The 22,373-nt window shown below is 40.1% G+C and overlaps 2 protein-coding genes across 4 annotated transcripts in view; one reads left to right on the plus strand and one right to left on the minus strand.

Moving 5' to 3' along the window:
• Positions 1–203: 203 nt before the first annotated feature.
• Positions 204–13,337, plus strand: Cct8 (chaperonin containing TCP1, subunit 8 (theta)). The gene is made up of 15 exons (XM_013027510.1): positions 204–358; positions 1,395–1,485; positions 2,100–2,179; positions 4,116–4,265; positions 4,674–4,854; positions 4,953–5,014; positions 5,743–5,880; positions 7,514–7,692; positions 8,403–8,469; positions 8,542–8,629; positions 8,710–8,825; positions 9,800–9,871; positions 9,953–10,117; positions 11,218–11,337; positions 13,134–13,337. Exons 1-15 carry the CDS (start codon positions 299–301, stop codon positions 13,209–13,211), a joined length of 1,647 nt encoding a protein of 548 aa, XP_012882964.1. The 5' UTR covers positions 204–298; the 3' UTR covers positions 13,212–13,337.
• A 2,164-nt stretch (positions 13,338–15,501) lies between these two features.
• The window catches only part of Usp16 (ubiquitin specific peptidase 16), a 24,479-nt gene continuing 17,607 nt past the window's right edge, over positions 15,502–22,373 (minus strand). For 2 of the 3 annotated variants that reach the window (XM_013027507.1, XM_013027508.1), the window contains 6 exons: positions 21,618–21,794; positions 19,282–19,942; positions 18,104–18,198; positions 17,124–17,210; positions 15,996–16,152; positions 15,502–15,888 (listed from right to left, as the gene is read on the minus strand). In XM_013027507.1, the coding sequence (XP_012882961.1) occupies positions 15,764–15,888; positions 15,996–16,152; positions 17,124–17,210; positions 18,104–18,198; positions 19,282–19,942; positions 21,618–21,794 (1,302 nt within the window). In that variant the 3' untranslated portion in view covers positions 15,502–15,763. Of the gene's footprint in view, positions 15,889–15,995; positions 16,153–17,123; positions 17,211–18,103; positions 18,199–18,992; positions 19,037–19,281; positions 19,943–21,617; positions 21,795–22,373 lie in introns of those variants that run through there. The other variant, XM_013027509.1, reaches the window with a different exon arrangement.

The following is a 22,373-nucleotide window of genomic DNA, read 5'->3' on the forward strand; positions in this document are numbered from 1 at the left end:
AAACCCGACCCGCCCAGACTTCCGAGGCCTGTCAGCGAGGCCGGTGAAGAGACCCCCTGGCGCGCCTGAGACCCGCGCGCGCCCGCTCGGCGCTCAGTCTGTGCGTTCGATCTGCTCGGAGATCGTCTAGTCGGTCTCGCGAAGCGTCTTGGAGAGTCGCGAGCGACGGGGAGGGAGGGGCGTGCGGCGACGCCGGGGCGTGCGGCGACGGCGCGGGCGTTCCCAGAAGCCTGTGCGCGCCGTTCGCTTCCGGCGGGCCTTCCTAGCGAGCGCGTGCGCGGCTGCCCGCGGTCGAACCATGGCGCTTCACGTCCCCAAGGCCCCGGGCTTTGCCCAGATGCTCAAGGAGGGAGCTAAAGTAAGGGATGGGACTAGAGGACGGGCTGGGAGAGCCGGCATGGGGTCGGCGGCAGCCGGAGGGCAGAATGGCCTACGAACGGGCCGGTCGTGCGGCCCTGGGGAAAGAGAAGATTCTAGAAAAGGAGGGGGTGCCCGGGCCGGCGGACCGCGGATCCACCGCGGATGTTTCTGTTCATCCCTGGTCCTGGGGGAGTCCCGAGGAGATCGGGGCGACCTGGGAGGGCCCGGCCTGCGGGACTCGGGTTTCCAGCCGGGCGAAAACGCAGTTCTCCGCGGGGGGCGCCGGGGCGGCGAGGGCGGAGGGCCTGGCCGGGAGGAGGGCCTGGTGGGGAGGAGGGCCTGGTGGGGAGGAGGGCCTGGTGGGGAGGACATAGCCGGGAGGAGGGCATGGCGGGGAGGAGGGCCTGGCGGGGAGGACATGGCCGGGAGGGGAGGAGGGCCTGGCGGGGAGGAGGGCCTGGCGGGGAGGAGGGCCTGGCGGGGAGGACATGGCCGGGAGGGAAGGAGGGCATGGCCGGGAGGAGGGCCTGGTGGGGAGGAGGGCCTGGCGGGGAGGACATGGCCGGGAGGGAAGGAGGGCCTGGCGGGGAGGAGGACATGGCCGGGAGGGGAGGAGGGCATGGCCGGGAGGAGGCCGCTGTGGGAACTGCGGGGCCTGCGGGGAGGGGCCGGGAGCCGGCGATCCGAGAGAAGCTCCCCTCTCCGGTTCCCAGCCCGGGTGAGCCGCTCCAGTCAGCGCCCCTCGTAGGACGGTCTGAATGAGGTCTGGTCCCAGCCTACCGTAGCCAGCTTGACACCTGCAGTGTAGCCGCCCGCCCCTGCCCGGGTCTTGTTTTTCCTCGCGTATTTATTTGTTTTTTTTACAATCTTGTGGGCTTTCTAACCCTCCTCCCCCTTGGCGGTGTGAGAATCCCAGGCTTTGTGTCTCCGCTACGCTGGGCACACTACGGCTTGAGTCACGCCCCACCCCCGCCCATCTTTTCCTTGGAGATCGAAGCGAATGAAAACTCTTGTTTCCTTGCCCTGTGTTGCAGCATTTTTCAGGATTAGAAGAGGCTGTGTATAGAAATATTCAAGCTTGCAAGGAGCTTTCCCAGACTACTCGTACTGCCTATGGACCCAATGGTAATTGCCACATTCGTGGTTTTAAAACCTAGAGTAAAAATTGTATATTAGCTTTTTTTTTTCCTGTACCGATTTTGAGGGTATATACAATATGATTTTGAAAGTGTATATCAGTGTGCTCTGCTTTTTAACCAGCCACTCTACAGAAATAGTCAAGTTAATTTTTAGCCTATTGAGAAGACAAAATAACACTGTTGGCGTATTTAATATTCATTAGGACAAAGGCTAAATAGTTTTTGTAAAAAAAAGACACTGAAGAGAAACACTCCTTATGATGTCTTCAACCAATAGTTGGTTTTAAAGTACAGATTTGTGGAATAAAATTTGTCTAGTACATTATTTTTGGGTTTGTATGTGTATATATGCTGTATTTTGATATTTCTTGTTATTAAGTTGCATACTGCATAGAAACCAGCAGAAATGTTACAAGATCTGGCATTATGTCCCTAATAGACATAAGAGATTAGAATGAAATGTGGATGTGTGAACAAGAGAAGCCCAAGGGTTGTGAAATAGATCTGAAAAATAGGTGGTTACACGTATTTATAATACTGTTGTAAGAAACAAAATACAAATGTATATTTTTTTTAGTGGATCTTTTTCTCCCTTCTAAGGAATGAACAAAATGGTTATAAATCATCTGGAGAAATTGTTTGTGACAAATGATGCAGCAACTATTTTAAGAGAGCTGGAAGTAAGTTACTTCTCCCTGCTTTTTTTAGGGGGGGGGAGCGGTCGTGGGGTTTGAACTTTGGGCCTGGGTGCTGTCCCTCAGCTCTTCAGCAAAAGGCAAGTGCTCTACCACTTGAGCCACAGTGCCACTTCCAAGTTTTCTTTTCAAAGCCAAGAAATGTTCAATACTTATTTCAGGTTAACTAGCAAAGTACTGTTTTTCCCCCAACAAAGTGACCTTAGGTTTAATGTTTTAGCTATTCAGTTCTCTTAAGTTCTTCATGCAAGAGTTGATTGTAATAAATAGATTTTTTTGGAGGGGGGTCCAGTTGTGGGGTCTGAACTCTGGGCCTGGGCGCTGTCCCTGAGCTCTTCAGCTCAAGGCTAGTGATCTACCACTTGAGCTACAGCGCCACTTCCGGCATTTTCTTTTTGCTTATGTGGTGCTGAGGAATCGAACCCAGGGCCTCAGGCATGCAAGACAAGTGCCCAAATTGATTTGTTTTTGTGTCAGTCTTGGAGCTTGAACTCAAGACTTGAGTGCTGTCCTTGAGTGGTAGACTAGTGCTTGAGTAAGAGCACCACTTCCATCTTCTTGCTGGTTAATTGGAAATAAGAGTTGCACAAGCTTCCCTGCACAGGCTGGCTTTGAACTTCTTTGTTAGATCTCAGCTTTTTCAGTAGCTAGGATTATAGGCATGAACCATTGGTGCTTGGCTTTAGGTATTTGTCTCATTTTATAGAGTGGCACTGAGTAAATTATACAGTAATACAGAAGTAGTTAATTTAAAAATTGTGAGTTTGGGGCTGGGAATGTGTCTTAGTGATAGAGTGCTTGCCTAGCATGCATGAAGTCCTGGGTTTGATTCCTCAATACCACATAAACATGAAAGGCCAGAAGTGGTACTGTTGCTCAAGAGATAGAGTGTTAGCCTTGAGCAAAAGAACCTCAGTGACAGTGCCCAGGCCCTGAGTTCAAGCCCCAGGACTGGTTTTTGCCTGGCATCAATGGCTCATACCTTAAATCCTAGGTACTCAGGAGGCTGAGCTCCGAGGATTGCATGAAAGTCTACAATAAACTACCAAAACAAAGTCAGAAGTGGAGGTGTGGCTCAAATGATAGAGCCTCACTATCCTTGAACAAAGAAGCAGAAGGGCAGTACCAGGCCCTGACTTCAGTCCTCTGTTCTTCCCCCACCCCAATTGTGGGTTTTGTTTACTCTGATGGAATTTTTCTTTTTCTTTTTTTTCTTTTTTGGGTCTGGTCGTGGGACCTGAACTCTGGGCCTGGGTACTGTCCCTCAGCTCTTCAGCTCAAGGCTAGCACTCTACCACTTGAGCCAGCACCACTTCCGGCTTTTTTTCTTTTTGCTTATGTGGTGCTGAGGAATTGAACCCAGGGCCTCATGCATGCAAGGCAAGTGCTCTACCACGGAACCACCTTCCCAGCCCTTCAGCTTGAATTTTGATGTTAGAGTTTATAAAATAGATGGTACCAGGCTGGTTAAGAAGGTCTGGTGCTTAGGTATACATAACCACTTACCTAGTTTTCTTGTAATAGAAGGATATGTTTAGCCTCAGGAAATTTTCCGAAGTTTAATCCTTAGGAATACTACAACTTTACCTTGTAGCTGGGCAGGATGGTACACACCTGTAATCCTAATACTAGAGATAAAGAGACAGGAAGACAGAATTTAAATCAAGCCTGAACTACATCGTGAGTCTGAAAAACTGTAGCGAAATTGATACTGAGTCTCTTAACCAAGTTAAGTAATGTCTGTTTCAAATGTCTAGGTTTAGTGGTTTGGATGTAAATTTAAATTCAGTGATATGCTGGCACTAGGTATCCTAGATGGCTGTCAAGTGAAGGTGTACCTTGAAGAAGTGAGCATGAAGGATTTTATGTTACTTTGTAAGTAGCAGTTTTTTTTCACTTGGTGTATTCCTTTTTATGACAGGTACAGCATCCTGCTGCCAAGATGATTGTAATGGCTTCTCATATGCAAGAACAAGAGGTTGGAGACGGGACGAACTTTGTTCTGGTATTTGCTGGAGCTCTTCTGGAATTAGCTGAAGAACTTCTGAGGATTGGCTTGTCAGTTTCAGAAGTAAGTGATCACTTTATTATTCTTGTCTTCATATATGCTACTTAAAGTTTAGGATCATTTTATTGGACAACTTGTTCTCTGCTCAGGCATTGTAGTACGTGTACTTCACATTCGGTCTTATCATGAAGAGTCCTGTAGTGAGGTCTGTTATTTCAAGTGAAAACAGAAAAATCTTGCCCAAGATCTTACAGCTAGTAAGTGGTGGTGTCAGGATTCGAATTTGATTTTGTCACCAAAGTCTATACTCATAACCACTAGGCTCTGCCATTTGTATTATTCTGCAGGTCTACTTTTGCCAATCTTACAATGAAAATAAATGTCCACATCCACTGAGTTACTAAAGTAAGCTACTTTTAACTCATGTCAAAATTATGTCATTTAAAGAAATGTTTGGCTCTTGACATTTAGGTCATAGAGGGTTATGAAATAGCCTGCAGAAAAGCCCATGAAATTCTTCCCGATTTAGTATGTTGTTCTGCAAAAAACCTTCGGGATGCTGATGAAGTGTCATCTCTGCTTCGTACCTCCATAATGAGTAAACAGTATGGCAACGAAGCATTTTTGGCCAAGCTTATTGCTCAGGCATGTGGTAAGTAAATATCACTAAATGAAAAATTTTAAGTTACAATACCTTTAGTTTCTCTATTGTCTCACAATATATTTTGATATGTTTCATTTTCTCAACAGTATCTATTTTTCCTGATTCTGGCAATTTCAATGTTGATAACATCAGAGTGTGTAAAATTCTGGTAAGTAGGTTTCTTTTGATGATCCTGAAGGTAGAACCCAGGCCTCGTGCCTGCCTACCATTGATCTGTATCCCCAGTCCAAGGTCCATTCTATTTCCTAAAAAGGAAAAATTGGTCAAAACCTAAATTTTATCTTATGACTTAAGTACTTTTTTGCGTTTTTTGTATATGGGATGGAAGTTGACTTCTTGCTCTGTAATAACAAATCCCACAATGTAATATTAACTAGAATACTAAAATGTGGTTTTGGTGAAATTTTTAAGTTTTATATGGTAAAGCGTAATTGATGTGATGTTGTACATTGACCTAATAGTGTAGTTGAATCTGGTTTGCAGAAGTATATGTATTTATATATGTATATTTACATATAAAAACATAGGAGATGTGTATATGTAGATATGTGTTGTATGTATTTTTTCTGTATACATTTATTTCTCGCCTTCCCCCCGTAAGTTTCAGACTTGTAAGAGCAGAATATTTGCTTTGTTCTGTTTCCAGTATTGACAATTTAGCCAAATATAATTGCCCCAAATACTTGGTCATTAAATGAATAAATGGTACAATGTTTCCTAGTGGTTCACTTCCACTGTGATTCCTAACTTGAACTGGATGGTTTGTGTTTATCATCCTCCCTATATCCCCAAGGCTTGGTGTTCTTATTTTGGAAAAATATGTTTTTGGATATACAGAAGTACCAATCCCTAATGATATTGGTGTTACCTCCTTAGGGCTCTGGTATCTATTCCTCTTCAGTATTGCATGGTATGGTTTTTAAGAAGGAAACTGAAGGTGATGTAACATCTGTCAAAGATGCAAAAATAGCAGTGTACTCTTGTCCTTTTGATGGTATGATAACAGAGACTAAGGTATGTAGACTTCAAACATACAAGTAAGCATTTGGGTTGCTTCATTTCTGGTGCTAGTCCTGGGGCTTGAATTCAGAACCTGGGCGATGTCCCTGAGCTTTTTATGCTCAAAGATAGCATTTCTAGCACTCTGTCACTTAACTCACAGATAAACTTTTTTTTGATGGTTAATTGGAGATAAGAATTTTCCCTTGGCCTGCTTAAAACCGGGAACTTCAGATCTTAGCCTCCTGAATTAGCTATTAGGTATGAGTCACTGGTGCTGGACTCACATTTATATTTTTTTTTATTTATTTATTTTTGGGTCCGGTCCTGGGGCCTGAAATCTGGGCCTGGGCACTGTCCTTCAGCTCTTCAGCTCAAGGCTAGCGTTCTACCACTTGAGCCACAATGCCACTTCTGGCTTTTTTCTTTTTGCTTATGTGGTGCTGAGGAATTGAACCCAGGGCTTCAGGCATGCAAGGCAAGCGCTCTGCCACTGAGCCACCTTCACAGCCCCACATTTATATTTTCAATATCGAATTCAACTACTAAATACAAAACTTGAAATATTAATGTGGTGTATTATTGATAAACTGGGCTCAGTCAACATTTAGCAATTAAGAGAAAAAATACACATTCTGTGTATGGTAGGCTTTTTTTGTTTTTTGGTTGGTCGTGGGGCTTGAACTCTGGGCTTGGGCGCAGTCACTCAGCTCTTCAGCTCAAGGAGAGTGCTCTACCGCTTGAGCCACAATGCCACTTCTGGTTTTCTAGTGGTTGATTGGAGATAAGAGCCTCACGGACTTTACTGCCCAAGCTGGCTTTGAACCGTGATCCCTCCCTCATCAACATAATTCCTGAAATCCAAATTGTTGGGGGGGGGGGAGGGTGTGTGTGTGTGTGTACAAGATTGGGGCTTGAAGAGCTTTGTACTGTTACCCAGCTTTCTTGCTCAGTTGTCACTCTTAACGTTTGTACAATGTGTGACTTTTTTTTAAATTTTTTTTTGGTGAACATACTGTACAGAAGGGTTACAATTACATGGGCAGGATAATGCATACATTTCTTATCAAGCATTGCAGCCTCCTCTGTTTACCCTTCACATCCCTTCCCAGCCTCCCCCTCACCCAATCCTCCCCCCCAGTGTGTGACATTTTGCTGGTTAGTTGGCGATGAAATTTTTTCAGACTTTTCTCCTTTGCTGGCTTTGAACCACAATATTCTAAGTAGCTAGAATTATAGGCATGAACCATTCATCCTGGTCCAGTTGTTGATTTTGAACATCTTGAAGCATTGGGGACATGAGTGATTGTTTAGTCCACATTTTAGGAAAAATTAGAGGACCACAAAGTAGCTGTTTTGATGATGCTGCCTTGTTTTTGTGAAAGACAAAATCCACATAGATCCTTGCCTGAAATGCCTAAAATAAGTTTTCCAGCTTTTTTTCCTAGTTTCTGTCAAAGAGCAAATTCATCTGTTTGGAGATGAGATACCTTAGCAGCAAAAAATATAACTTATGTCAGTTTTTTATTCTGCTTCATAATACATGCAAACTTTTATGTTTCTCCCAGATCCTTAAATTTTATCAATAAAACTATCTTACAACTTCAAACACTAACCTCGTTTTAAAGAAAGTGTTTTGTTTTACCAGGGAACGGTATTAATAAAGACTGCTGAAGAATTGATGAATTTTAGTAAAGGGGAAGAAAATCTCATGGATGCACAAGTCAAAGCTATCGCAGATACTGGTGCAAATGTCATAGTAACAGGTGGCAAAGTCGCTGATATGGCTCTCCATTATGCAAATAAATATAATATCATGTTGGTGAGGTAAGACGTTCACTTTACTAACTGTACTAGAAGTGTTTTTTAAGTATTGAAGCACTAAATAAATTCAACAAACTGATGGGACACCAGTAGAAGGGTCATGTAAGATATTAGATCGGACAGCAAAAGGACTTACTCTAGAGTGATAGGAAAATGTCTCTGAGAAACCTTATGTATGTTTAAGCTGTGAGATATAAAAGCATTGCAGGCACAAAGCATTTTCAAAAGATCAGATAAAAGCCTAGTGAATTGCCTGTTGGGTCTATAGTGTGTGAAGTTAGAAAGGTGCCTTTTAATCTGTGAACACTTATATGGGCACTAGACAGACAACTTATGTCTACCTCACGTGATCTGGTACCTTTTTAAGTTTTATGTGTTCAGTAAATCAGTACTCTTACTTGGAAATTATGATTCTATAAAGTAAAGCGAGAGTGTTCTATAAATACACCAGTTCTCTGGTACTGTAGCACTCTTAAGTCCCTAGAGATTTACTTGTAGAATAATGCTAAAATGGACTTAAGATGTGGCCAGTGCTGGCTAGATGGACTCATTCATAGAGCCAGAAAAATTGTCTTAGCCTCAGAACTCAGTGTAATCTAGGTGTGTTCTAAACTTGAGTCAGAGTTGAAGGAATGTTGAATGGTGTGGTTTTCTACTTAATCTCTATAATGCTATATGATAGAATTGACTTCTAAGATGTTGTTTTTTTTAAGGCTTAACTCAAAGTGGGATCTCCGAAGACTGTGTAAAACAGTTGGTGCAACAGCTCTTCCTAGATTGGTATGTATTAGAAAATATTATAAGACATCTGAGCCTCTATGAACTTTTATTACAGTAGTCACTTTCTTACAGACTCCTCCTGTCCTTGAAGAAATGGGACATTGTGACAGTGTTTACCTCTCAGAAGTTGGAGATACACAGGTGGTGGTTTTTAAACATGGTATGTATTGTTGGTAAAATGTTACTGTTATACTTGGGAAATGTTTTCTTTATTTAATCTACAAACATATTTGCTCACAGAAAAAGAAGATGGTGCCATTTCTACCTTAGTTCTTCGAGGTTCTACAGACAATCTGATGGATGATATTGAAAGAGCAGTGGATGATGGTGTAAATACTTTCAAAGTTCTCACAAGGGTCTGTATTAGCAATTGTATTTAGTAAACTTTCATTGTCTTACACAGTTGCTAGCTTCCTAAACAGGAATTCAAAATGAGTAGTATATATGAAGCAAACCACTTTGTCTTCCTTCCTTTCTTTACCAGTTTTTTTTGCCAGTCCTGAGGGTTGGCCCCAGGGCCTGGGCACTGTCCCTGAGCTTTTGTTCAAGGCTTGCACTCTACCACTTGAGCTGCTACAGTGCCACTTCCAGCTTTTTCTGTTTATGTAGTACCAAGGAATTGAACTCAGGATTTGGCTTCACGCGTGGTAGGCAAACACTCCATGACTAAACCACATTCTCAGCCCCCAACTTTATCTAATGTTTACGTGTAAGTTGCTGGTGAATCAGACAGCTTCCAAAAATGATCAGTACAAGTAGCTTACAGAAAGCATATGAGAAACATATATTCCATTTTACATCAGATGATGATGCATTGTCCAGCCAGATGTTCCCCATCCCTGTTTTTTTTTAATTTATTTTAAATTTATTTTTTCTTACCATCCCTGTCCTCCCATCCTCCCTCCCCACCCCCAATCCCTTCCCAGTTTTGAAGGAACCTTTATGGTTGATTTTGATTATGTTACTTAAAGTACTACTAAAGCACTGTTCTTTATCTTTATCTGATAGTGCCTATGAGAAATCCAGGCTGTTACCATTCTTCATATTGGTCTTTTTTCCCTTAGATCAGACCCCAAGTTTATAATGAGAGTTTGAGTAGTAACACCTGATTTAAATTAAAACTCCTGAATCTGAAAAGATAGAATTGCACACTGTCTCTTAATGACCTTTGTTAGTTTATGAGAGCTTGAATAGTAACACCTGATTAAAATTAAAACTCCAGTCTGAAGGAATATAGAAATCTTTCAGATAGAATTTTACAGTCTCTGAATGACTTTTGATTGTTGTTTCTCTTTAACAACTTTGTTGTTTCGCTTTAACAACTTAATAGGATAAACGTCTTGTACCTGGAGGTGGAGCAACAGAAATTGAATTGGCCAAACAAATAACATCATATGGAGAGGTATAGCTTTTTCTGAATAAATTGCCTTTATTTTGAAACTTTTCTTGAATAAAATACAGTAATAAGCCCATTTTGTTTTAGACATGTCCTGGACTTGAACAATATGCCATTAAGAAGTTTGCTGAAGCATTTGAAGCTATTCCACGGGCCCTGGCAGAAAACTCTGGAGTTAAGGCCAATGAAGTCATCTCTAAACTTTATGCCGTGCACCAAGAAGGAAATAAAAATGTTGGAATAGATATTGAGGTATTTGAAAAAATAGTGAACTTAAATTGCTTTGTTTTGTGAATTAATTAAAAATAAAGACCGCATTATATGTAAAAGTCATCAGGTAGCTATGGCTAGGAGCCTGCTGTAATCCTAGGTACTTAAGAGACTGAGATCTGAGAAACAATGTTCAAAGCCTGAGCCCAGGGAAGAAAGTCCATGAGACTAACCACCAAAAAGTTGAAAGTGTGTATAACTGTCACACTAGTAGAGTGCCAGCCTGGAGTGCAATAGTCAAGACAGTGTCCAGGCCCTGAATTCAAGCCCTAAGACGAGTATACCAAAAAAGTAGATTGGTTTAGGAGCAGTTGATTACTTAATAGTTCTTAGTTTATTTGGTTCTCCTGGTATGAATGAAAGCCTTTTATAGAGATCCCTTGTCTGTTTTTAGGAACCACGTAAATTTTTTGTTTCTGAGTATATGTATTTCCACATGAAATTTTTTTTTAATGAAGTCTAGTCTGGTACTTCATACTTCCAAGCCTAGTTGAGTTCAGGAGGGTTGTGGTCAACCTGGGGCAAAAAGTTAATGACCCCATCTCAACCAGTAAAAAGCTGGGTCTGGTGGTGTACATTGTCATCTCAGCAATGCAGAAAGCATAAATAGGAAGGTCTTAGTTTTGGTCATCCCAGGCATAAGGCAAGAGCTTGCCTCAAAGATAACAGCAAAAAAGCTGGAGATGGCTCAGATGGTAAAGTTGTCTGCATAGCAAGCACAAGACTTGAGTTCAGACCCACAGTAAGTACCAAAAAAGATTTTTGGTGTTTATGGTTTGTTACATTTTGTGGGGGAGGGGGGTACATTTTGTGTTTCTATGTGCCAGTGTAGGGACTAGAACTTGGCCTGGAATTCTCCCTTGGCTATTCCCCTGAAGGCTGGCACTATCCATGAACCACAATTTCATTTCAAGCTTTTTGCTTATTTAAGATAAAGAGTCTCATGGACTTTTTGTGTTTGATCTGGCTTCAGATCTGGATCCTCAGATTTTGGCTTCCTAAGTCCTACAGGTGTGAGCAGCCACTGCCCCCTGGCTAGATTTTGTTTGTAATGAAGGAATGGAATTGTTTTGTGTTGACAGGCTGAAGTTCCGGCTGTAAAAGACATGTTGGAAGCTGGGATCTTAGATACTTACCTGGGCAAATACTGGGCTATTAAATTGGCCACTAATGCTGCAGTCACTGTACTTAGAGTGGATCAGGTGAGTGAAAAGTTAAATTCTATACATTAAAAATAATAATTGATTTATGGTTTAATAGTGTACTCAGAAGTAGAATGTAATAATGCTGATTATAATGAAAGGAATATTACATCTAGAGATGTTAAAGTGGCCCTCCAATTATAAGTTGTATTGCATGTGTTACACACACGGTTTAAAATGGAAGTCCAGTAAAAGAAACATTTGGTAATTTTCATTTGGCAAAGTGTAAGTAGAAGAAATTTCATTGATTGAGTTCTCTAGCTTTGGAATACCTATATACAAATTCTCTAGATAGTAAGCTCTAATATGTGATATTAATATGGGAAAATAAGGAAACATCTACTAAGTAGATATTGTAGGTACAAACCTTAAGGAAAATGAAATCTCTTGCTCATGGAAGTGAGGAGGACCTAAGCATTTAATTTTTGTTATGATATATTGTTTCAGTATTGACAAATCTTTAGTTTTATGATCATATGATGCCTACCTTTTTGCATTATTTATAGTGAAGGCTATTCTTGGTACTTAGAACTTATTATTTTTAATAAAGTTGAATGCATTTGCTCACAAAACTAGATGAAATTATTAGACAATGAACTGTTTATACCTAATTGCTTGAGGTATAATATATATCGACAAAGTGAAAATTTGGCCAAATTAAACTTGAAGAAGTTCTCCATGAAAATCAGAAGACTTATTTCTAAGCACTGAAGTGTCAGTTTTAAAGTAAAACAAACTTTGTGGGTAAGGGAGAACTTTGATGACCAGAAATGGAATTATTGTTCAGTATTAACTTACTAGAAAGAAGTAGAGGGATAGGCTGACAACTTGCCTAGCACATGTAAGCTTAGTTTGGATCCCAAGTACCACCAGTAATGTAAAAAGAAAAAGTACTGGAGGTGTGTGTATCAGATGTGTTAGAAGAGATTCCTATGATTGCTTAAAAATAAATTTCAGTCACGAGCTGGTGGCTCACATCTATCATACTAGATACACAGGAAGCTGAGGTCTGAGGATTCAAAGCCAGCCTGGGCAGAAAAGTCCCCATGAGATCTTAATCTCCAATTAACCACCAAAAAGCTAGAAGTGGAGCTATGCCTTGAAGTGAAAGAGCATTAGTCTTGAGCAGAAAAGCTCAGGGACAGTGCCAAGGCCCCAAGTTTCAAGCCCCATGCTTGAGGGAGGAGGGGGAGTGCTATACGTGTCAAGTTAGCACCTGTGAGATACACTAAAGAGACTGAAGTTACTAAGGGAACTGGGTAGTTGGTTTCATAAATAAGCCCTTCCTGCTGTTTGACTAGTTTACCAAAGGAACTAGAAACCATAGCATTAAGCTTTGTATTTATCAACTACTTTAGATAATAATGGCAAAACTGGCAGGTGGACCTAAACCTCCTAAGCCACAAGGAAACTGGGATAAAGATGGTTGGCAAGACGAACTTCATGTTTAAATAGCAAATCAGGTGCTGCACTGACTTAACCAGAAATGCATGCAAATATTTTGACATTGAACTTACTGAGTTACCAACATGCATGTCTTGAAATGTTTCTCATTAATCTGTGTGGATTTTGTTGCTGGTTTTCACAAAAAGTAGGAAACCTCGTACTTTGGAAGTGGTGTTTAGTTTCTAATAAAGAGTCTAGCAAACCTTGTGCTGTAGAGTGTTTTGAATGCATTACATAATAAATTGCTTATGTTGAGGTGATCCTTCGTCTTAAACCAGGCTAGTAAAAAAATGTTCATTCTAGTGATTGAGCTTCTAAGCATACTTCTGTGGTTTTCTATTGTTACACAGATCATCATGGCAAAACCAGCTGGTGGGCCCAAGCCTCCAAGTGGGAAGAAAGATTGGGATGATGACCAAAATGATTGAATGGCTTCATTTTTACTGTAGGTGAACGTTATAATCGTAGTGTAGGAATTGCCTGTTTTCTTACCTTAAATTAAGAAATGTTGTGTTTATATCCTCAGCTGAATAAACGTTACAATTAAAGCCTTACTGAGTGACCTGCTTCAAGCTTATTACTCACATTAGCTATGGGACTTAAGGCAAGTTATTTTGTTAATTAGAGGTCTATTTCCCATGTGTCAGTCCTGTCTGTATTTGTAAATATGTTGCTGGAACACAACACTCACTTAGCCATATATAGTGACATTGTCAGTGGCTGCTTTCTGCAAGGGAATGCCAGGCTTAAGTATCTGTGTGAGCAAGCAAATGCACCCAAAATGTTTCCTGTCTTGGCCATTAGTGGGAAAAGTGCCAGAACCTAGACTAGATTTCCAGTGTTTATTCACAGCTCTGGAAATCTTGAGACTTGGGGGATGACCAGATCCAGTGGGAGAAATTGTAGTGGCAAAGTAGAAGAGATAAAAATATACCTCTCAAATGTACATTCTTAAGATCAGAGAGAACTGAAAAAAGTAAATGAAAATGTAAAAAGTAAAATTTTTGATACTCATACAGCCATGTAAAATAGTGTTTGAAACCTTTGATCTTCAAAGAAATAATTAGCTTGGATTTTTTTTTCTACTATAAAGCTGGTACACAATCAAGGTCCCTGTGGCTCATGCCTGTAATCTTAGCTGCTTAGAAGGTTGAGATCTGAGGATCATGGTTTGAAGCCCATGAGACTCTTTGCTCTAACCACTCAAAAACTGGAAGTGGTGCTGTAGCTTAAAGTGGTAGAACATTAATCTTGAGCTCAGGGACAGCACCTAGGCCCCAAGTTTTAAGACCCACAACAGAAAAAAAAAATAATACAGAGGAGTTCTTTTTTTTTTTTTGTCAGTCCTGGGGCTTGAACTCAGCCTGGGCGCTGTACCTCAACTCTTCAGCTTCCCGGGCTGGCTTTAAACCATGATCCTCAGATCTCAGCCTCCTGAGTAGCAAGGATTACAGCGGTGTGCCATGGGTGCCCAGTGGGGTTACTTTTTTTTTCCAAGTCAGGTAATGAGTTCATTTGTTCTTGGACAGTGTCACCCCTTCCTTCGCTCTCTCCAGTTAATTTTTAGGACTTTTTGTTTTTGGTTGGCAATAAAGGTTTAAATTTAAATCCTCTGCTTGCTAGGCCCATCCTCTACTGCTGAGATGTGCCTATTTTTGAGATGGGATCTTGCTTTTTGCCTGGGCACATGCCTCAGTTGAAACCAATCTGCTTTTCTGGTGCTAGAACAACACACAATACAATGTCCAGCATCTACTAAGACTGGTGAGTTCTGCTGCCCTGGCTTACCATTCCAATCTCAGCTTCCCACAAAGCTAGGATGCTAGTTGCTAGTTGTGTATCACTGTTCCCAGCTAGGGATTGAGTAAGGGTTTCTAGAATTCTACTCAGGTTAGCCTTGTAACATAATACTCTGAATTTATTATGTAGATTTTTTTTTGGGGGGTCCAGTCATGGGGCCTGAACTCTGGGCCTGGGCGCTGTCCCTCAGCTCTTCAGCTCAAGGCTAGTGTACTACCACTTGAGACACAGTGCCACTTCTGGCTTTTTTCTTTTTGCTTATGTGGTGCTGAGGAATCGGGCCCCAGGCATGCAAGGCAAGCACTCTACCACTGAGCCACCTTCCCAGCCCTATTAAATAGAATTGTTAGCTAGTTAGTGGCTCAATATTGTAATCCTAGCGACATAGGAGGCAGAAGGGATCAGAGTCAGGTCCTTTGAGGAATGAAACCAGACCCTTGTGAAATACCGAAAAGGCTGGAGTGGCTGGCTCAAGGGATAGTGCCTGCCTAGCAAGCACAAAGCCTGAGTTCAGATCCTACCGTTACCAAACATCTAAGACCCACTCAATGGTTGGAATGCTTATCAGTACAGCAAAGGAAATACCAACCATTGCCTTGTCAGATACTAGCAGAGAACTTTTGAAGAAGTTACCATCATTGTCCTCTGTGCCATGTAACTCCACAGTGGCTGACCTGAATGAGAAAGGATTTAGGACTAAAGACATCCAGAGGCCTTACCTGGCATGCTGGCATAAAGGGGGACTTAGTATCAGGTGCATGGCAGAGTGTTTCAGGCACATTTACCCAGTTAACACTGCTGACGTCTTAAGTGCCAAATATCTGGCTCATGAAAAACACTTGATATAATCAGTTTCACGTTTTCATGTGTTACCAATAGGGTAAACTAGTACAACTTAGTAATAAAACACATCTGGGAGTAAATGGGTTTATTCATGTGTCAAGATGCACCACCCTGACACATTAAACAGAAGACTTAAATTCCCAGAAATAAAGCAGGAATAAAAACCATTATGACAGTACAAAACCACTTAATTTTTAAGTATTTTCCCCTTCAATATTTAAATACATGACTTCTTTCATTTACATAAGTGAACATGATTTATAGATTTAATTTTTTATTGTTATTATTACAGCCAGTATAAAAGCCATAAATTTATTCCAGAGAAAGCACTTTCTGCTTACAGTATTCTCTCATAAAATAGGAGGTATGCTTGTGAATTTAGTACTTTAGTTGTAGGCACAGCTTGCACGTGTGTATCGCTGATGTGAAACCACTGCCCTTTGGTTGATTCCATTTCAAAATCTATCAAGAAGAAATGTGAAAAATAAGTACAAATGAAAAGATTCAAATCACTATTTTTCAGTTTTGCTGTAATTTGCTAAAATGCTTGACATTCCAGGATAGCTTACCTTGTGGAATATCACCATGAAGAACAAGATTAGACAGCTGACTATTTGCAGTTCTTGCCTTGGCGTAGGCGGTGTAGTGCCCCGACCTCATAGTACCACTGTGTTCAACAACGCCATATAAGGAATATAGTACTCTTGTGTTTTCTTCAGCAACATTCTTTAAAAATGAACAAAGTCCAAAGTAAGGTCTTAATCTCACACAACTGTTATTGGCGAGACAAATTACACAAGGGGGGGGGCTTTAAGTCCAGGCTTGTACAACTCTTTTTAAAGATTTTTAAAATTGTTATTATAAAGGTGATGTACGAAGGGTGTTAACAGTACATGGATTAGGTCATGAGTACATTTCCTTTCGGACAATGTTACCTCTTGCCTTGCTCTCCTAGTTTTTCCCACTAGTCCCCACCCACAAGTTGTAGAGTTCAATGTCATGAATACCACTGCTTCATTTGTTCACTTTTGTCCCTCCATTTCTGTGCCCCCACTTACCCTCCCAAAGACAGATAAGACAAAAAACAAAAACAACCACAAAGCAAAAACTTGTTCCAAGCTTGTATTCTTGGAAATGTTTTTATTCATGGCTTAGTGCTGTACCACCTGAGCCATGCTCCCCCTTTTGCTGGTTAATTGAGAGTAGAGTCTCATGGATTTATTTGCTCAGAAAGGCCTAAAACAGTAATTCTCAGATATTAGCCCAAGTAGAATAGTTAAGAAACTTGTAGCTCCAATTAACTAACAAGCCAGAAGTGGGGATGTGGCTAAACTACCAATCTTTCACAAAACTAAGCAAGAGCACAAGCCCCTGTGTTCAACCTTCAGTTGTAGCACAATTAAATAATAGACAAACTGAGGTCACCGATCAGTACATTTGCCTACCTTCAATTTTGTACCTTGAGATACCAAGACAATGCCATAATAATAGGAAATCAAAATTGTTATTGGAAACTATAAATAGGTTCATTTGAATTCATCTGATCCAATATAGATCTTGAAAATTTTGAAGGTAGAGTGATCAAATACCCATTCAAAGTAATAATTATCAACTCCAAAGTATGAGATGCTGTAGAGTATTTGTTAAAAACTGATTTCTCTAAAGTGTTTTTCTGTTAAGAGACTACTTTTACCTACCTTACATTTAACAGTACAAAAAGGAGCCATATCTAAGACTTCTGGAAACTTTATATGTCGGTTAACTTTGCGTAGGTTAAAACCAGCCTGGAAGAGGGGGATAGCAGGTGAATTCTCGCAAAGCTGTACATATTATATAAATTGTATCCCCTCCAATGCCCAAATGGTACCAATAGTCTAATCAACAGATTGTTCTACATGCACACACATACACCCCAAAGACACTAACTGCTCTCCCTTGAGAGCACTGTCTACCTTGGTCACACAGAAAAGCCAAAGTAGACCAGATGTTTTGAGTGCCTAAGACTCAGCAACAGAATTCTTTTGTATGGAATGTATCCTTGGCCTCTAGCTTAGTGAAGTTAGAGAAAATTCAGTTTGTCAAGCATGTACCAAATATAAGAATTTGAAAATTGTAACTGCTACCAACAATTCCACAAAAATCTGGTCACCAAAATGATTAAATTTCAAGTTATTTTTTTCAATGAAGTGTTAGTAAAAATAAGATACCATAGTCAAAACAAATTCATACATTTCTAAGTGTAAAACATTGGTAGTAAACTGGTCTTTTCTTTGCCTGAAATAAAAGGCCTGCATGTAGGGCTGGGAATGTGGCTTAGTGGTAGAGTGCTTGCCTAGCATGCAAGAAGACCTTGGTTGGATTCCTCAGTACCACATAGGCAGAAAAGCCAAGTAGTAGCTCAAGTGGTAGGGTGCTAGCCTTGAGCAAAAGAAGCTCAGGGACAGTGCCCAGGCCTTGATTGAGTTCAAGCCCCAGGACTGACAAAAAAAAAACAAAAAACAACCCTCCATGTATTTATACTCTACTTGAACATACACATAATTATTCAATTTTTTTCTTTTACCTTCCTATTTGCTTAAAATTAGAATTAAAAATCAAAGAAGCATAATAATGTGTTTAGACAACAACCGAGAAGGTATTCAATATTTAAAACAAGTTTTAGGGAACACTAGGGTACCTGCTGAAATCTCTTTAAATGAAGGGTAAGAACAGGAGGAGCAAGAGATATTAGCATCTGCTTTTTGGCATTGGTGTAAACATGCTTCTTCTCACCTATAGAAAGGAGGACAGTTTAGTACTTCACAATCAGCTTTAATGCTAATATTCTAATATATGCTATAAAAATCATTTCAAACACCTACAGGATCAACAAACTTCTCTAAAGAACAAGATAATAAATGTGGGGTTTTGTGGGTCAGGAGACTAAGACCATTTTACACATATACACATAAACTTATAAAATTTGTGGATGAAATTATCGACTGTACTCTGAAGAATGGAATTACATTTGGAGACAGGGGCATTTAGATTAAGATTCAATGCAACCAGGTGCTGGACTCATACCTGTAATCCTAGCTACTCAGGAGGCTGAGATCTGAGGAATGCAGCTCAGAGAGCCCAGGCAAAAGACTTATCTCCAATTAATCATCAGAAAACTGGAAGTGGCACTGGGCTCAAAGTCACAGAGTCCTAGCCTTGAGCAAAAAGAGCTCAGGGATAGAGCTCAGGCTGAGTTCAAGATCCACGGCAAAAAAAAAAAACAACAAACAATATATATATATATATATATATTGCCAGGTGCCAGTGGCTCACGCCTGTAATCCTAGCTATTCAGAAGGCTGAGATCTGAGGATCACGGTTCAAAGCTAACCCAGGCAAGAAAGTCTATGACATTCTAATTAATCAACAAAAAGCCAGAAGTGGAACTGTGCCTCAAATGATAGAGCACTAACCTTGAGCCCAAAAGCTCAGGAGCAGTGCTCAAGCCCTGAGTCCAAGCCCCAGGACCACCAAAAAAAAAAAAAAAAAAAGGCGACAGGGAATTGAGGGTGAGGAAATAGCCCCTATGTACCAGAATGCTGTTATGATGCTGCTCCAGTGGGAGGTTTACCTACAGGAAAAGGAAGAGTTGTTAGAGAACAACACTTCAACTGCTGCTAGGATGTCTGCCAAGTTCTAGGTACCTCCAAAGGTTCATCTTTTATCCTTCTATATCAAAAGATTCACATTAAGAGGACACTTAATCATGCCATCCGAAGACTGAAATTTACTGGAGGAGTATTCTATCTGTTCAGGGAAAAATGTTCCTAATGTACTTAATACTAATCTTACTTTCAGGGAGAAGAATCTAAATACCTTTTATATTTCCCTTCGGTCCATTACTATACTGTCTTCGTGTGCATACTTCACAAAGCAGTTTATTTGCATCTCGAAGTTTTTCATTACGGGTGAACTGGTATAAACAGTGTTGTATCGAACACTCATCGGTACTGAAAGCTTCCCTGTTTGCAAGAGTACAGAAAGCAGTTTCTGGATCTTCATTTACAACCTCGTATACTTTTGTCCCAGGAGTAGGACTGTCATCCAGAATCTCTACATTTATTTCATCAGGTTGAAGCCCAGCATTCAAATTAAGGTTTTTTAAACCATTGGCAATGTCTGCTCCATCACTCCTTTCTTCCAGGCAGGCACCACTGGCGCTCTTACTACACTCAATGGGAAAAGATGCCCACTCTAAGTCATTGTCCAGGTTGACATTTCTCATATCAGTTTCCTCTACGGATGTGTGATTGTCATTAATACTGTCTATTGTTTTTTCTTGACCACTCTCATCTTTCTGATTCACACAAAATTCTTTATCTGTAACTTCCTCTTGTGAAATATGATTAGACTCAACATCCACTTCTTCCTGAAGTGACATTTCAGCCTCACATTCATTATCTTCAGCATGGTCCTGGACACAAATATCATTTAAATGAAGAACTTTGCCTTGAAATTTTTGTTGCCTTCGTTGGTTCTGTATAAAAAGTACAAAATGTTAAAAAGAGAAGAGAGACAGAGATAGACAAAGAGGAAGAGAAATAAAGAGCACACACATATTGCTTAACTTTTTCTCCTTAATGATCAATTAAACATAATTTTATAAGAAGGAATTAACTGTCAAACTTTTGTTATAAAAGTTCTTTTATGAGCTGGGAATGTGGCTTAGTGTTAAGAATTTTTGCCTTGCATGCAATAGGCCCTGGGTTCAGTTCCTCAGTACCACATAAACAGAAAAGGCCAGAAGTGGCACTGTGGCTGAAGTGGTAGAGTACTAGCCTTAAGCAAAAAAGAAACTCAAGTGCCCAGGTTTTGAGTTCAGGTCCCAGGATGGGGGAAAAAAGAAAAAAAAAATCTACTGTTTGCCAGATGCTGGTGGCTCACGCATATAATCCTAGATACACAGGAGGCTGAGATCTGAGGATCATGGTTCCAAGTCACCCTGGGCAGGAAAGTCTGTGAGACTCCTATCTCCAATAAAACATCAGAAAACTGGAAATGGCACTGTGGCTCAAGTGGTAGAGCACTAGTCTTGAGCTGAAGAGCTGAGCGAGAGTACCCAGAACCAGAGTTCAAGCCCCACAACCGATAAAAAACAAAAAGTTCTTTTACCATCACAATTCAAATAAATTATGAAAAAAAGTTCTTTTTCTGTTTACATCATACTGAGGAATCAAACCCAAGGCATTCATGCTAGGCAAGCACTCTACCACTAAGCCACACTCTCAGCACACTGTAGTCTATTTCTAAGTACACAAAATCAGACATTTAATAAAATTGAATACTCAAAAGACCACAAATAGTTGGCATTTGGTGCTATAATTGTGAGGATACAGGTAAAGCTATTATGTAACAGCAGAAGCATGAAACACAAATACAAATATAAATACAAATATATACAATGTAATATAATATATAATAATACAAAAGCATTATATACAAATATTTTGTAATAAATACAAAAATAACAGAGGATGAATGTTTTCTGGTGTGTTCCAAGAAAAGGAAGACTCACACAAAAGAAAAGTGGAGAAAGGCCAGTTAGGAATGTCCCTAAGACTCTTATCTCTAACCACCAGAAAACAGTGGTGCAGTAGCTCAACGTGGTAGTGTTAGCCTTGAGCAAAAAAGCTCAGGGACTGTTTCCTGGCCTGAAATTGAAGCCCCACAACAGAGGAACAAGGAGTCAGTCTATCTATCTATCTATCTAGAAAGGATTAGAAGAAAATTCAATGAAAAGACAAATCAGCATTGTATTTATAAATAGACAGGTTGGACTGAGACCCCTAAGTACACTTAAAGGTAATTTAAAAAATAAATTAGAAATCCAAAACTATGAAAACACACTGCTATGGAGAATACGAAGTCTCATCTATTTCTAATTAGTACAGCCTTTGTAGAGGACAAGTAGATATCAAAACTGTCCTCAAAACTTATCTACATAGACATAAGAAAGGATTATTCACTGCAGAATTGGTCACTATAGCAAAAGACTGGAAACAGTCTAGATTATTGAGTATATATGTAAACATCAGTATTCATATGTATATATAATATACATAAGTATACATAATATATTACATATATTTTACATGTTATACAATTATTAAATATCTAATGAAAAAAGCCTGTTTTCCCTCATAGTTACCCACCTTTGCTTGCTTTTTGGCTTGCTTCTTTGCTTTTTTCTGTAAGTGCTTACTTGGTCCTGTAGGAATGTCATTTCTTGCTTTTATGTAACTGTCATTGTCTTTTTCTTCCTCGCTGTCTTTATCTTCATCCTCCATTGTCTTTTTCAGGTTTTTATCATTTATATTTCTCTTACCATTCTTAAAAGAAAGTATGGGCAAAAGTCAAAACTATTTGATGGAAAGAGAATTCATGTTACCTAAAGATATTTCTACCCCTAATTTATACTAACTGTATTATGCACAATATTTCAAAACATACCTAGACAAAATAAGACACTAATATGCAAGAAGCAATCTTTACAAAGTGAGAAAACTAGCAATTGAAATAGCAACAAAGCAATTTTGTAGGTAACTGAAATAAAAGGGAATACAATGAACTTTATTGGATACATGCTGAATCATGTTGAATGTGTGCCTACTTGTAAATGCACTTTTTTGTTATTCAAGTGTTAATAAGTTGTTTCAAAGAAAAAAACTTTCTCTGAATGTTTGTGAAACTTTAGTTACTAAGGAACAGGGCAAGAGACAACTGATTCCTATAAAGTTGGAAAATATTCATTTTTTTCCCTCAACCACTTAAAAGGAATTAAATTAATATAGCTTAAAAATGAGATATTATGGGGCTGGGAAGGTGGCTCAGTGGTAGAGCGCTTGCCTTGCATGCATGAGGCCCTGGGTTCGATTCCTCAGCACCACATAAGCAAAAAGAAAAAAGCC

Source organism: Dipodomys ordii, unplaced genomic scaffold (assembly GCF_000151885.1).
Source record: "Dipodomys ordii isolate 6190 unplaced genomic scaffold, Dord_2.0 Scaffold104, whole genome shotgun sequence".
NCBI classification, from domain to species: domain Eukaryota; kingdom Metazoa; phylum Chordata; class Mammalia; order Rodentia; family Heteromyidae; genus Dipodomys; species Dipodomys ordii.